Source organism: Diabrotica virgifera, chromosome 7, assembly GCF_917563875.1.
Source record: "Diabrotica virgifera virgifera chromosome 7, PGI_DIABVI_V3a".
NCBI lineage: Eukaryota > Metazoa > Arthropoda > Insecta > Coleoptera > Chrysomelidae > Diabrotica > Diabrotica virgifera.
The window spans coordinates 99,268,647-99,284,562 of record NC_065449.1 but is presented as its reverse complement, the minus strand read 5'-3'; the positions used below and the strand labels follow the sequence as shown (position 1 = coordinate 99,284,562).

General features: G+C 31.1%; 1 protein-coding gene across 1 annotated transcript in view; it reads right to left on the bottom strand.

The window, feature by feature from the left end:
• The window catches only part of LOC126888864 (histone deacetylase 3), a 30,866-nt gene extending 16,930 nt beyond the window's left edge, over positions 1–13,936 (bottom strand). Inside the window, exons 1-3 of the mRNA XM_050657292.1 lie at positions 13,467–13,936; positions 13,224–13,412; positions 9,536–9,748 (exon numbers count right to left, since the gene is read on the bottom strand). Of these exons, the coding sequence (XP_050513249.1) occupies positions 9,536–9,748; positions 13,224–13,412; positions 13,467–13,671 (607 nt within the window). The 5' untranslated portion in view covers positions 13,672–13,936. The remainder of the gene's footprint in view (positions 1–9,535; positions 9,749–13,223; positions 13,413–13,466) is intronic.
• Between the last annotated feature and the right edge of the window lie 1,980 nt (positions 13,937–15,916).

The following is a 15,916-nucleotide window of genomic DNA, read 5'->3' as shown; positions in this document are numbered from 1 at the left end:
GTATTGCTGTCTAATAAAACCAATCTTGTAAGCACAAACCCTCAAGAATTTATTCTGAACTCTCTCTATACTGTAGATGTCACTGTTATATGAAGGAGACCAAATGAGAGAACCATACTCCAAAACTGATCGGACTAAACTAAAGTATAACATTTTTAAAGTTTGTACTGAAAACTGATTACAGTTTCTTAGAATAAACCCAACATTTTTAAAGCTTTAGCTGAAGTTTCGTTAATGCGATATTTAAAAGTTAATTTAGAATCAAAATTTATACCTAAATCCTTAATAATATTATGGCGTGCCTCTAATGGTACATTATTTATACAATAATCATAATTTACAAACTCTCTTGATCTTCCAAAAGTAATTTTAAAACATTTTTTTATATTTAAGTATAGCATGTTTACCTCACACCAACTAGCTAAACTTTTAATATCATTCTGTAACAAAGAGGCGTCAACTAGGTTATTTACTATTCGAAATATTTTAAGGTCACCAGCAAACATTAGAAATTTACTACTTTTAATCACTGAGGATATATCATTAACAAATATATTAAATAAGAGAGGCCCAATATGAGACCCCTGAGGAACTCCTGAGGTTACAGATACTTGTTGAGATAAGCAATTTCCATATTTAACATACTGACATCTGCCAGATATATAACTACCTATCCACTCAATTACTTTACCTCCAAATCCATAGCCTTTTAATTTAGCAATAAGCAGATCACGGTTAACTCTATCGAAGGCTTTAGAGAAGTCTGTGTAGATAGCGTCAACCTGACCCTTCTGTTCAACTGGATTAGCAATGAAATTAGTATACAATATTAAGTTCGTGCGTGTAGACTTACCTTTACAAAAGCCATGTTGTCTAACATCAATTATATCTTTAGAATTCCATGTCAAAAAGTTATTTACAAGACACTCAAAAAGTTTGGGTAATACAGATTGGTTACAAACCGCTCGATAATTTTCAACATCATTTTTATTACCAGACTTAAAAATTGGTGTTAAATAACTAGTTTTCCAAAAATCAGGAAAGATGCCATTACTCAATGAGGAATTAAATAAGTAGCAGATATGTTTTACGAGAGTAAAAATGCAATGCTTGAGAACATAAGTTGGTAAATAATCTGGTCCAAGCAATAATTTCCAAGGCATCATTAAAACACTATCAATTATATCTGAGAGCTCAATACTATAATTATTCACATTTACACTCTGCTGATAGTTAAAAATTGGGATCTGATTAACTTTAGAATTAGAATATGTAGTTGGGAAAAAATTACTAAATAAATTAACTACGTCTTGAGCATTATCACCTGTACTATCACTGTAGAACATATTAGATGGCAGATTATAACTTTTACGTTTATTATTGATATACTTTCAAAAATGTCGAGGATTAGATAAAATCCCATTCTTAATATTATTCAAATAGTTACTATAACATTGAGAGGAGACTTGTTTACATTCATTTCTTAACTGAGAAAATCTTAAATAATCATCCCTTCTACCAAATAATTTGTACTTATGTATTTGTGCTTATGTATTTTCTTTTTTAAATATATCAACTTCCTTAATTTACCATTAAACCAAATCGGAAACGAACTTGTTTTAAATTTTTTGATCGGAACAAATAAGTCAAAACCTGTATACATAAAATCATAAAATACTGCTAAGCTGTAATTCACATCATCTGAAAAAAGTAAGTCCCAATTAATACTTTCGAAGTAATCATTTAATCCGACATAATTTGCATTTTTAAAATCATAATAAAATTCCTCGTAGTTCAGTTGATAAGGCTTTTCAAAACCAGTTAATTCTACAACTGTAGGCGAATGATGGATACTATTATCAAATAGCGAATCAAGTGGAATAACTACATCAACATTGTTTAAATTTGTAAATACTAAATCTAGAAAGACATTACGACTGTTAGGTAAAGTGTTTATTTGAAACATGTTAAAATAACCAAAAGAATTTGCCAAATACACAGCAGGAGAGTCATCAGGACATTCAACATTTAATCCAAAGTTGTCATTACTCCAGGAAGCATTTGGTAAATTATAATCACCACACAGTACCAAGTTTCCACACTTCTCCATAACATATTCAACTGAACTGCAATGTAACATGTATACATTTAGGTCGGATACAGGAGGGATATAAACTCCACCCATAACTATGCACTTATTATTAATTTTCAGTGATACAAAAATTTGTTCTACTTCACAATCAGGGATTATCACTTTCTGCGCACTTATGTCATTTTTAACAACAATCAACACACCTCCACCCCTAGTTTTCCTGTAGAAGCAGGATTGCGATCATTTCTAAACACATTATAACCAATAAGTGATAATTCTGCATCGCTATAATCACAAGTTAACCAAGTTTCCACCAAAATGATTATATGATAATTACATTGAGCTATGGCAATAGGGCTTTTCATTCACAGTCATTTGTTTCGAGCCTCTATCATGTGTCACATAATATTCATATATCTACGTCATACGTTATTGGCATATACCAATGATACAAACCAAAAACGTATGACGTAGATATATTAATATTATGTGACACATGACAGAAGCTCGAAACAAATGACCATCGATGAAAAGCCCTATAGGGAACTTGCATAAAATTTAAAATTGGAAAAAAATGTTATAAATCAGAACAGAACATAATTTAAAACATGTATCAATGATAAGAAAGTTTTGTTTGTCTTTCGTTTTTCCCCTAAAGACGATTAAAAATTCAAATTATTCCAGCCAGCAAAAAACGCGTCGTGACGTCATATGGTTTTGCATTTACATTTTACATTAAAAAGTAAACAAAATTAATTACGACATTATAAACGTCAGTAAAAAATACAGTTATGTGACATTAAAAGTGTTTTTGTTCGTTTGAACTATTCATAGAAAATTTTTACTTTTACAAAATGGTTTTATTTTTAATAATAAACCTTCTTTTCTTTCCTTCAAAAACTGTATCAAACTCCAATCTCAACAAACTGGTAATTATTACAACGACATACGATAAATGTCATTAGAATATAAATATTTTTCCTTTATTACCCTACGACGAGCTGGCCAAATACCCAAGTATGTGGAGGCCAATAAACTAAAGAAGGAAAAGAAGAATATACCTAAATATAACGCTGTCTAGGTACACGCTAACGTGTACGCAAATAAAAAAGTTAGTGTCAGAGTGTTGGAATTTGTTTAATTGCGTTGTGTTTATACTTTAATTTAAATATTGATTAGTAAAGAGATTTCTTATTTTTTATTTGTTTAGTGTTTGTTTTTAAATTAACTATGCAGTGTGGACAATTATTTAGTTGTTTTAATGAGTTTAACAACATTTTAAAACAGTATGAAAAAGTTAAGAGACTATAAATTAATATATATTTTTTTAGTTATAAGTGAAATACAGTATTTAGTATTACAAGATAGTACAATATGTTACAATTTAGTATATACAATATTTAGTATTACCGTCCAAAATTAAAATAAAAGGAAGACCTAAAGCTTTCACAATAATAATTAACTTGTTATGAAGCTATTTCCTTGTGGCATTTTTGTAATCAACTATTCTAAATGGAAACTAAGCCACAATTTAACTAAAAAAAATGATGTTATTAACGTTTCAACGTCTAAATCGGACGTCGTTGTCAAAATACAAAATATTATTAAACTAAACAAAAATGTTCTTGCTTAGTAAAAAATTTTTTCTAATAATTTATTTAATCTGACTAATTTTTGTATTTTGACAATGACATCCGATTTGGATGTCGAAACGTTAATAAAATCTTTTTTTAGTTAAATTGTAGCTCATTTCCCATTTAGAATAGTTGATTATAATAATTAACTTACATATAAAAATTATTTTAGCAATATTTTGTATGTGTCATGTCAACTAAATACATATATTTATTTTGCTAACCTAAATATATACTTTTATTATATACATTGATTTATTACAATTAAGTTTGAAACATGTGAATAGTTCTGCTTCCCTTCCCTTAACAAATATTTTTCTATCAAACAAACACTAAACATATCAAAATAGCATGTATTTACCAAAACATACAGTCACTGCGTACGTTAAATAATGACGTCACTGGCTTGATGAAGTTTAATTCGCGTGTATGTACCTAACTTTTTTATTTGCGTACACGTTAGCGTTTACCTAGACACAGCGAAATATAACCATAATAATAACTAATGTCGAGTGTTAAAAGTTGGTGTGAACACAAGTTGATTTGCTCTCTGGTGAAAAAAGTTGTTTTAGTACGGAAGTAAACATTGGTTTTTGGTGAAATTTTCACAAAGTGTGTGGTGAATTCAACATTTCAACTGTAAGTCATCTTTCTGTTAATTTGATGCACGTAAGAGAGGAGATATGCAATAATATTATACAGAACAATATTTTTTTAAGTTACAAATACAACAAACATTGAATATAACAAAAACGTGTATAATTAAACATTAATGAATATTTAATTACTGAAAGCCATAAATAAATTAGCAAACAGAAGTACGGCCAAATATTCTGCGACGTTGCCGGCGTGTGCAAAATATCTGAGACCTTACCAAAACGTAATTAAAAATAAGAAGATAATAATAATAATAATTACTATTAGACACAGGTTACATTTTCCTATTTTTTGTGTATATTATAAGCTTCAAGTGAACTAAAAATATATTTTTCTCGCATTATATTGATAAAGATTTTCAGTCTAGAAAACAAACAACAAGACAAATAGATGAACAACGAAGAAAATAAAAAAGAAGGAAAAAGACACAAACCGGAGCACGACAGCTCGATTGAAGAAGACAAAGAAGAGCAACATAAAAGCAAAAAAGCTCCAGACACGCGCATAAAAAAAGTAAGTACAATATTAACGGACATGGAGGAGATTAAGATATTGCTGAGCCAGATGAGGCAAGAAATTAAAGAAGATATCCTGGAAAGCAAAACAGAGATTAAAGATGAAATCAAGGATATGAAAAACGAACTGGAAGATATTAAGCAGAAGCTTAAGCAAAACAAAGCAGAAACAGAAAATTTAAAAAGAGAAGTAGAAAAAAAAGAACAAAAATGGGAGAAAGAAAACGAAGAACTCAAAAAAGCGTTAACACTCATGGAGAATAGATTAGAGAAGATCGATAAAGAAAAAATACGCAATAAATTAATCATAATAGGAATTCAGGTAGATCTGGAAGATGAAGTTAGACTAAGAGAAAACATACAAAAAATGATGGAAACAGAGCTGCAACTGAAAATAGAAGTTAAAAGTGCGTTTAAGATAGGATACAAGAAATGTATAATAGAAACGAAGAGCTGGGAAGACAAACAGAAAATACTGCAAGAAAAAGGTAAACTCAAATACACAAGAGACTGTAGAGAAATATACATGGATGCAGCGCTGACGTTCAAGGAAGCAAAGATACAAAAAGAAATCAGAGACATAGCAAAACAACAGAGAAGCAAAGGAGCAAAAGTAAAAATCAGATACCAGAAATTAGAAATAAATGACAAAGTGCTAAAATGGAATGCAAGAGAAAATAAACTTATAGAAATTGAAAATGTCCCAAAAAACTAGACAAAAGAGAATGGATTGATGAAAAGGAAACAGACAATGCAAACGAAGAGGTAAATGAGTCACGGTATATTCAAAATAATAAGAAAAATACAAAAAAAAGGAAGAGAATTAAAAAAATGACAAAAAAAATTGGAACATGGAACGTCAGGACACTGCTAGAAGAGGGAAAAATGGAAGAGCTAGCGACACAGTTGAAACAATACAATATAGATATTGCAGGAATTCAAGAAACCAGGTGGGGGGGACATGGAAAAATCGAAAAAGAAAATTATACAGTATGGTATGCTGGAGAAGAAAAACAAGGATATGGAGGAACTGATTTTATTGTGTTAGGAGAAATGAGGCATAAAGTTATGGAATTTAAACCCATAAGTCAAAGATTATCATACATAAGAGTAAACAGCAAACCGAACAAGTTGTCCATAATAAATGTCTATGCACCCACAGAAAACAGTGATGACTTAATAAAACAACAGTTCTATGAAACACTAGAAGAAAATGCCGAAAAAATCCCGGGAGAAGATATATTAATTATTATAGGCGATTTCAACGCACAAATAGGTAAAGAAAAATGCTTTAGGGAGGTTGCAGGGGAAAACTCATTACATAGCACAACAAACAATAATGGAGAAAGATTATGTAATTTAGCAGCGGCATTAAACATGGACATAAGTAGCACGAGATATAAACACAAAAACATACACAAGATAACATGGATGAGACCAGGCAGTCTGGAGGGGAATCAAATAGACCATGTACTTATTAAAAAGTCACACAAACAGTCGATAAATGACGTGAGATCTCACAGAGGGGCAAACATCGATTCGGACCATATATGCTAGTGATTGCAAAATGTAAAATAAAAACAACAAAGAATGAAAGACGAAAAGCACAGGGAAGATGGGACGTAGATAAATTGAAAGATAAAGGAGCAAAAAGAAGATTTGTAAAAGAAGTAAATGTAGAGATGCAGTTCAAGGAGGAACAAGAAATGGAGGAGCAGTGGAAAAAAATCAAACAAGGAATAAACACTGCAGCAGAGAAAGTAGTTGGAAAAATGCAAAAAGAAAGAAGAAACAATTGGTTTGACGAAGAGTGCAAACTAGCAGTGGACGAAAAGAATAAAACAAGATTGAAATGGCTAAGCACAGGTAAAGAAGAGGAGCGAGAAAAATACCAAGATCAAAGGAAAAAGACAAAGAAATTGTTTAAATCAAAGAAAAATAAAAAAGTAGACGAAATTATGAACAAGATCGAAACAGAAAATAAGAGACACAATTCAAAACCACTGTACCAATACTTAAAGCTAGGTAGTAGAAAACGGACAGCTAATGTAGCCATAGAAGCAGAAACATGGCAGAAGTATTTCGAAGAAATGTATCAAGAAACGGATGTAGTAGAAGAAAGAGAAACAATAATGAACCCGGAACAAGGTGAAGAAGAAGAATTGACCTATACAGAAGTAAAAGATACAATATGCAAACTGAAAAACGGGAAAACAGCGGGAGACGACGGAATATGTGCAGAACTTATAAAATACGGGGGTGAAGCACTATACAGAAAGATTTATGAACTAATACAGAATATATGGAATAAGGAAACAATGCCCGAAGAATGGAAGAAAGGAATTATTGTGACAATCCCAAAACAAGGAGACCACAGGATATGTAAAAACTACCGAGCAATTAATTTAATGAATGTAACATATAAAGTACTGACTGGTATAATTAGAGACAGACTAACAATATACACAGAACAAAGCATAGGAGACTACCAGTACGGTTTCAGAAAAGGAAGATCCACGATAGATGCTATCCATACACTAAAACAAGCGATAGAGAAAACATACGAGTACGACGGAGAAGCACATATACTTTTTCTAGACTTTAAACAGGCTTTTGACAAACTAAGTAGAAGAAAAATGATCCAAGACTTACAAGAGAGCAAAATACCAAATAAAATTATAAGAATGATAGAAATGACAATGCGAGATTCCCAAGCAACAATAGACACCGGAAGAGAGAGAACAGAAATAATAAAAATTAAAAATGGAGTAAGACAAGGAGATGCGCTCTCAACTGTACTATTTATTCTATCATTAGATAAGATAATAAAAAAGTTGTCAAACGCAGGAACTATAAATAAAAATACAGTACAAATAATTGGATATGCGGACGATATAACCATAGTAGCAACAGATAAAAAGGCATTAAAGAAAACCTTTCAAGAAATAGAAAACGAATCCAAACTAAGAGGACTGGAAATAAATGAAAATAAAACAAAATACATGAATGTAAGTAAAAAAAAGAAGACGCAACTGACAGAAATGACAATAGACGCACACAGGTTCGAAGAGGTTGAAACATTCAAATATTTGGGAGTATTAGTCAACAGAAGAAATGAAAGTGTAGATATGAAAAGAAGAATTCAAGCAGAAAACAAAGCATTCTACAGAAATAAAAAAATTTTCAAAGATAAGAAGATAAGCCGAAATACAAAAATGAAAATCTACAAAACGACCATAAGACCAATAGTGCTATATGCTTTGGAGACATTCACATTAACAGCAAGAGAAGAAGAGCAGCTGAAACTTTTTGAGAGAAAAATTATGAGAAAAATTCTGGGACCAAAGAGGGAAAACGAAGAGGATGCAAGGCAATGGATGAACCACGAAATACAAGAATGGATGGGTCAAGAGAACATAGTAAGAGCAACAAAAGCACAGAGAATTAGATGGTATGGACACATAATGAGAAGAGAGAAGAACAATCCGTTAAGAGTTATAACCGAATGGATACCACCAGGTACAAGAACCAGAGGCAGGCCTAAACTCAGATGGAGACAACAAGTGGAAGAAGACTTAAGAAGTATGGAAATTAGAAATATAGGAAGCAAAATCAGACAGAGAGAGAAGAATGGAGAAAGGTAGTGGAAACAGCGAAGTCACACCAGCAATTGTAAAACCAAAGTCAGAATGGGATGATCCCCCACAAAAAGGATCTTCAAGTGAAAACAGCTTCAGCTTCCTCGGGAGCGTACAGCTTGTATATATATATAACTAATGTAAAACTAGGTGACGTCACGGGCCGTTCAAACTACTTTAAAATACCGAAGACTTTAAATTTGTACTTCTAAGTTATTATGAGGTTTTGAAGCGTGAAATTTTGGAAATCTCATTTTTATACAAAACTGAACATTATTATGTAATAAGAAAAAAATGTGTAAGTTCCCTATTTCCAGAGAGCTATGGCAATTTCCATATATCAATGACATAATTTAGTGTCTACTATTCGCTGTGAGCCAATGAGTAGAGGGGATTAAATAGTTTTTGACAGCGCTGTTAGTGGTAGTTTTGTGCATTTAACTTGAACAATTTGAGCAGAAAAGTACAAGTTTCAAACCGCGAGAGAGCGCTACCAGCGAAACTCACAGCGAATGAAAACAGAGGTAACCTTTAAATTTCAGATAAACGTCTTCTTTTTCTCAATGGCCTCTAGCGTAAGCAGCCATCCAGTCGCAGGAACTTATATATTAAATATTATAATCATACTGAATAAAATAAAAAAGCATAATTACTTTTACTATTAATTCTGTGTATTCATTCAGTAATCAGTTTACAATAATATTTCAGTTCATAATTTTGTCTTTTTCTAGATAAATATCTATTGTTCTCGTTTTGTAATATGTTCCTTACACCAACTTTACCAGAAAAAAATTAAGTTTTAAACCGCGAGAGAGCGCTACCGGCCAAACTCACAACGAATAAAAAGATCACAGCTTTCAAATAGATACAAAGTTTTATACAATATTGTTCTATGTCCACTCAGACAGTAGTAATAGCAATGCTTTAACAAAAGATACAAATATTGTATCAAATACTTCTTATTATGTATAAATAAAAAACATATACATAAATACTTACCGGGGAAGAAATAATTTCCATATTTATGAAAACTCACTGTCATAACCCTATCTGTTAGGTAAAATGCTTCCTGAACACCATCTCCATGATGAACATCAATGTCTATATACAAAACCCTAGGATGATGCTTGAGCAATTCTAAAATAGCTATAACAATATCATTAACATAACAAAATCCAGATGCTTCAAACTTTTTGGCATGGTGTAATCCCCCTGCAAAATAAATATTCTTTACATAAGTTGCAACAACTTAATTCCTTACTATCTTAGTAGATATAAAAGACACGAGATGGTACCACAATAATTATTTAAATACAGATTTAAATCAACAATTATTGTAATTGCAATTGTTGATTTAAGTATTATTTATTTATACACTGCCCACCAAAATTAACGCATAATTTTAAAATTATGTTAGCTGATAAATAATTATTATATACGATATATACTGTTCTTATTATCTTTTGTTTTGTACAGTACAACACACCCGGACCTGTCATATCCAGACCTCCCCGTATCTGGACGGTTCTGCCGTCCGCATCTACTGAAATCTTGATAAAAAATGAAATTTTCTTCTTAACAGCAAATAATCGATGTGGTATGATAAAAGATGAGACCTCAGATTCAGAATCTATTTCTATCATTAGCTCATCCTAGTCATCTACAATCTGTATTTCAATGTACTGATGAGTTGTGGGATTTTGTTTTTCACGAGTGGCCAGCTCAGTAATGGATTGGTCTACGTCTAACAATTTTAAATTGTGAGCAATAAAAGTTACCTTTCGAGCCCGTTTAGCAGTGAGTCGGTTTATTTTAGAGGAGTGGATAAAAAAACCATAAGTACTGAAACTTCTTTCAGTTGCTGCACTGGATGAAGGCATGCTTAATATATCAACTACTATTTTAGTTCATTTTGTTCCGAAACATGTACCTTTTCACCATATGATTAAGTCTAGTTTTTCAATTGATTTTACAACTTATGGTTTTCCAAAAAATCCCTCCTTCGACCAATAAAGTGCCAAATCTGCCATTATTTCAGCCGACTCATGACCATATTTTAAAGTTGCTAAATTATCTACAAACTCAGTTTCCTCAACTTGTTCTTCTCTGTTTAAATGAACACCATTCTAAATATTTGCACGTTAATATTGCACCAAAACAATAAATATCGACACTGTAAACATCCTTAATAGTGTTTCATGGGATTGGCAAAGACAATATACCTACATATTTTTTAAATTATAATAATTTGACCCGTATCTAGTTTTTATTTTTGTTTCTGTTTTTGAAAATATGGAATTTTTGCCAAGAATATTCTCGAGAGAATTCTCTGGCCGAGAATATTCTCTTGAGAATATTCTCTTCTAACATCACTAAGCATGATTGACTGTCCTTCACTGATTTCCACAATGTTGTTAGCAGTTCCAACTAGAAACACCAGATCAGTTAACGTATTTCATCAGCCATTTAGGAGAACCAATGTTGGCCTTAATTCTTATATACCTAGCTAGAGTGTCACGAATGGCTAACTGTTATGCTGATAGTTTGAATTTTTTTAATGAAAGCTTTAGTAAATTTGTGAGCCTGTTAAAGCAAATTGTGATATAAATTTTTCAATGTGAAGGTGTAGCAATATTGTAATAACGTGTAACTAACTAATGATTTTGTACCTGTCGGTTTCATATATCAATGTTGTATTGTTTTATTATTTTAACTTTAACTTTATTTTTCTGTGCACTTTTTAGACTAAATTTAAACTGTTTTTATGTTAGGATTTTATTACTTGACTAATTCTATTGAGGTTTTTAAACTGTAAATTGTGCTAAAAGTGGGTAAGACCCGCTAATAAATAAATAAATAAAATAGAATGTATGAAGGAGAAAATGTTTCAGAGACTATAAAAGAAGTGGTCTTGATATCCGGATTTTTTCATATCCAGATCGGTCTGTTGCCACATTGATCCGGATATGGCAGATTTTACTGTAAATTGAAGACACGTTAGCAGTTCTCCATTTCAGTTAAAATTTGTTTTGGTATGAATAGTTTGAATATGTTTTGCTAAATCTTCAAGAGTTTTTCAAGTTTATTTAGTATTTTTAATAAAAAAAAAAGACCATCAGTAGCAAGAAAATCAAAATTTGTCATAATCTGATTGCATTAGAATCGTTACTCTTGCAAAGAGGGACACTTCAGTTGAACTCATTGAACGATTTAATGTCACACAATTATAGAAGTTTTGATATTCATGACATTCATCAAAAATACCTGGAATCTGACTATAAAGACCTATCTCAAAGAACCAGACGTAGAAGCTCACGCCAGACATTTTTTGATAACGCTGCACCATCAGTCCAACTGAATGGAAAAAAAAATCAGAACCGAAACCTTTATCCCCCTAATTGATAACCTGGGCGTTCATCTAAAACAGCGATTAAGTTCGTATAAAAACATTAGTCAACACTTTAGATTATTTTACACTTGAAAACTCTGAATTCCGAAGAATTGAGACAGAGTTGCAAAGAATTTGCTAAAGTCTATTATGAAGACGTAAACAAGAAAGAATTAGAAATGGAATATCTGGATTTAACAGAATACTTGAAAATTAATGAAAGTAAAAATGAAGGAACTAATTGTATTCTGGAACTGAAAATATATTATTTATTTTGCTAAACAGGCCAGGTAGGCCCTGGGCATGCTGGATACCTATATCATCTTTTAAATAAATAAATAAATAGTTTATTTACGGTTATACCAATTACAATAATTACAATCATTAAATAAGTCATATATTAACAGTTTCAGAACTCAATAATAATTACATACAATTTACACAAGACAAATGAATAAAATAAATACCTAAATGACAGTTTACAGACTGTTTTAAAGGAAAACAAAATTGAAGATGTCATTCCTAATGTAGGAATGGCACTGAGAATCTTTTTAAGCATGATGCTAACAAACTGCAGTGAGGACCTCTCCTTTACCGAATTAAGAATTACAATGCTTTAAGAAAGATTAAACAGTTTGTCGCTAATGTTGATAGAATGTGATATGCTCGAGAACATAGATTTTGAAGATGTGATTAACGATTTTTCTCAACTCAAATCTAGAAGGGTGCCTCTTTAAAGAGCCTAAGATAGGTACTCATGAGGACTAATCATGGATGCTAATTACTTTGTGCTAATTATTTTAATTATCTATTCATAATACATAATATCTATTTATTTATTTCAACCGTAGAACCAGTTGTAAAAGAATACAAAAAAATAGTAAAAGTAAAGATCATGTACAAAAAACATCAAAAAATCAATATATAAAAGACAATTAAACAATAAAATTTGTAAAGTAGGTAATCACAGATGAAAAATATCACATATTTAAATCATTAAACTCCCAAGTTGACTTTTGAAGATATTAATGCTTGGACAAAATGGATCCAGTAGCATGTCATTGCAAAAGCTGAGCATTCTTGACAAGGGAAAATGACGAGCAGACTGAGTCCTATGAAAAGGAGTATTAAATAGTGCAGTGTATTGAGTTATATGCATTATGATCTGATGTTACTGTAAAGGAATAAAAATAAATTATTTTTCTATTTAAGTCCTGTAATAGGTGAAAGACAGCCCTGCTCAGAGGGTCAGGGCTGAAGTGAGAGAGAGTTTGCATAGTATGTTTTATTTACACTTACCTGACCAATTTATTGCAATATCACACTCATTGTTATTTAACTTCATAGCTCCTTCCAAAGAAGCCCCAGTGTACATTGAACAAAAATCAAATAACCCATAAAAGACAGGACAATCATCTCCTACGTTATAATGGCTAAGATGTTTGGTGAATGCTTGAATATTTTGTGGCGTTACCTTCTGTAGGAAATCTAATAAAACAAAACTGATAAAAATTAGTTATTTTAACAAATTGTACGTCTTACCTATGTATTCATCAGAATGAAACCTACACATATCATGTGCACTAGCTTTATAAGGCCTATAAATTTGCATTCGTTTATGAAGACCATAATTCATTATTAAACTGTGGATAACAGATAGTCTATGAGGTTTCATGGGATGACCTGTCCCATAATGAAAATTCCCTACATCGGGATTAAAGAAATATGATACTTTTTGTTTAGACATGATGGTTTGAAGGTGTTTTAATATAAAAAAAAAAACAACTAAAACAACTTTATATATAAGAACTAAAAATTACTCTCCAAAAAGCTGCTGACACGTCCAAATAAAAAGCAAAAACAAAGCCACTACAAGCAAACGTTTAGTTACTTCAAATCTATCCTTCATAAGGACAAAACTTATCCGAATTTGAGTTTGAATTTGTTTCTAAAAAATTATGTTTTTGCAACAATCACAAATTCACAAACAAACTTGACATTTTGACATTGACATTCACTAACCTCTAAACGAAACACGAAACCCAGTGGCATAGCCACCTTTACTTAACAAGCCATGAAGTTGAAACTTGGCAACATCTATTGGTAGACCGATTAATTCTGACAGTTGTCATTTGTATTTAAATATTTTTCACTGTATTTACAGAGAAACTGAAATATTTTGCAATATTTCCTGCTCCAAATTATAAAGAACATTAAAAGGTATGTTATTAAGATGATTTTAGTTCAATATAATATATTTTTATATAAACTTGCGTGCATATAGAAATCCGTCCACTTAAAAATTTTGTCATTTTTAATGTCTCACATTTCCTAAACCTGTTGGCAAATTTAAGTGATTTTTATAATATGTTATAGCCTAATTTTTTAACAATACCGCTGTAATAATATTGTTGCTAAACAGTTAAATTTTTATGGTGTACCGGGCATTTATAAAATACTGAAATTAAAACCCAACTAAAGACTCCGGTTTTCTCAACATTCTGTTTTTTTTTATTAATTCGCTTATGTTTAATAACTAGATTTGTTCTTTATCAATTCAGGGTGTTTCTAAATAAGTGCGACAAACTTTAAGGGGAAAGGAACAAAATGAAAAATTTTGACGCCTGTATTTTAAATTTAATCATTTTTTTTTTTTTTTTTCGAATTCTGAGAAAACTAATAAGTATTTTTGAAAAATTTAAACGCAGAATAAAAGATTACTTTATTACCGAGGGCCAAAAGTCCCTTAGAATGAATACAAAGTTTTTTTTTTTTTTTTTTTTTGATGACATATTTGAAACTAAAAATCCCACTAAATTTTCTTAGTTTTTCACCCCTGTAACTTATTAAAATAAACATAGAAGTTTTCAGGGACTTTGGGTCCTTGGTCCTAACGTAATCTTTCACTCTGCGTTTAAATTTTTGAAAAATACTTATATTATTGTCAAATAAAATACAAAACGTCAGACCGCGTATTTTAAATTTAAGAAATATTTTCCAAAAATTTAATATTTCTAAACTAGACATTACGCTTGCGAGGTGTGAACAGTTTCTGTTTTGCAACAGTTAAAGTTTGCCACTAGTTTAGGGTCTTAACCTAGCTAACAACCGCCGGTGTTGTTGCTTAAGTGTTTGCATATAGGTAAGTTGAGCATTTTTGCTTATATTTTTTTTTTCAAGCGGCTTTCTTTTATGCTATTTTGCTTGCTCTTTTTATTTCTTTTTGCTTTCTAGTTATTAATACTTCATTGACTGGTTTTTTCTTACAATGAGTGAGGAAAAGGGGGGCTCAGTCCCCCCTTATCCTGATACTTCTTCTCCGGCTAAAATTGCAATGACTAATAATTCCGAAAAAAATCAAAATCAGACTTCCGACAATAATTCTCAGGAAGAAAAAAAGGTTAATACATACTCCGAAAAAGATCATGGACCTTTTGTAGTATATCTTGAATCTACAAATATACCGAATATAAAAATTGGCACATTCAATACAATTAAAATAGCTCGAGATATATTCAACCTCAAACTTAATGACGTTAAAAAAATAGATAGTAAAGGGCTCAATAGAGTTTCAGTTGAATTTGCTAATTTTCACTCGGCTAACATGCTACTTAAGAACACTCAACTTCTAAATCAGGGATACAAGATATATATACCTTTTAACTTCGTAACCTGCAAAGGTATCGTCAGACAGATTGATACAGATATTGATGAAAAAGAACTTCTTCGGTGTTGCGATACAGGAAATGACATTGAAATTTTACATATAAAAAGATTAAATAGAAGAGTAATTAAAGATGGAGTAACTTCTTATGAACCCACAGGTACGACACTATTTACATTTCGAGGCGTTCTTATGCCCAAAACTGTGTTTTTTTATGGCATACCAAGACTAGTGGACACATATATTGCCCCAGTGACACAGTGCTATAACTGTCTTAGATTTGGCCACACAAAAACAAACTGTAAAGGGAAAGAAAGATGTTTTAATT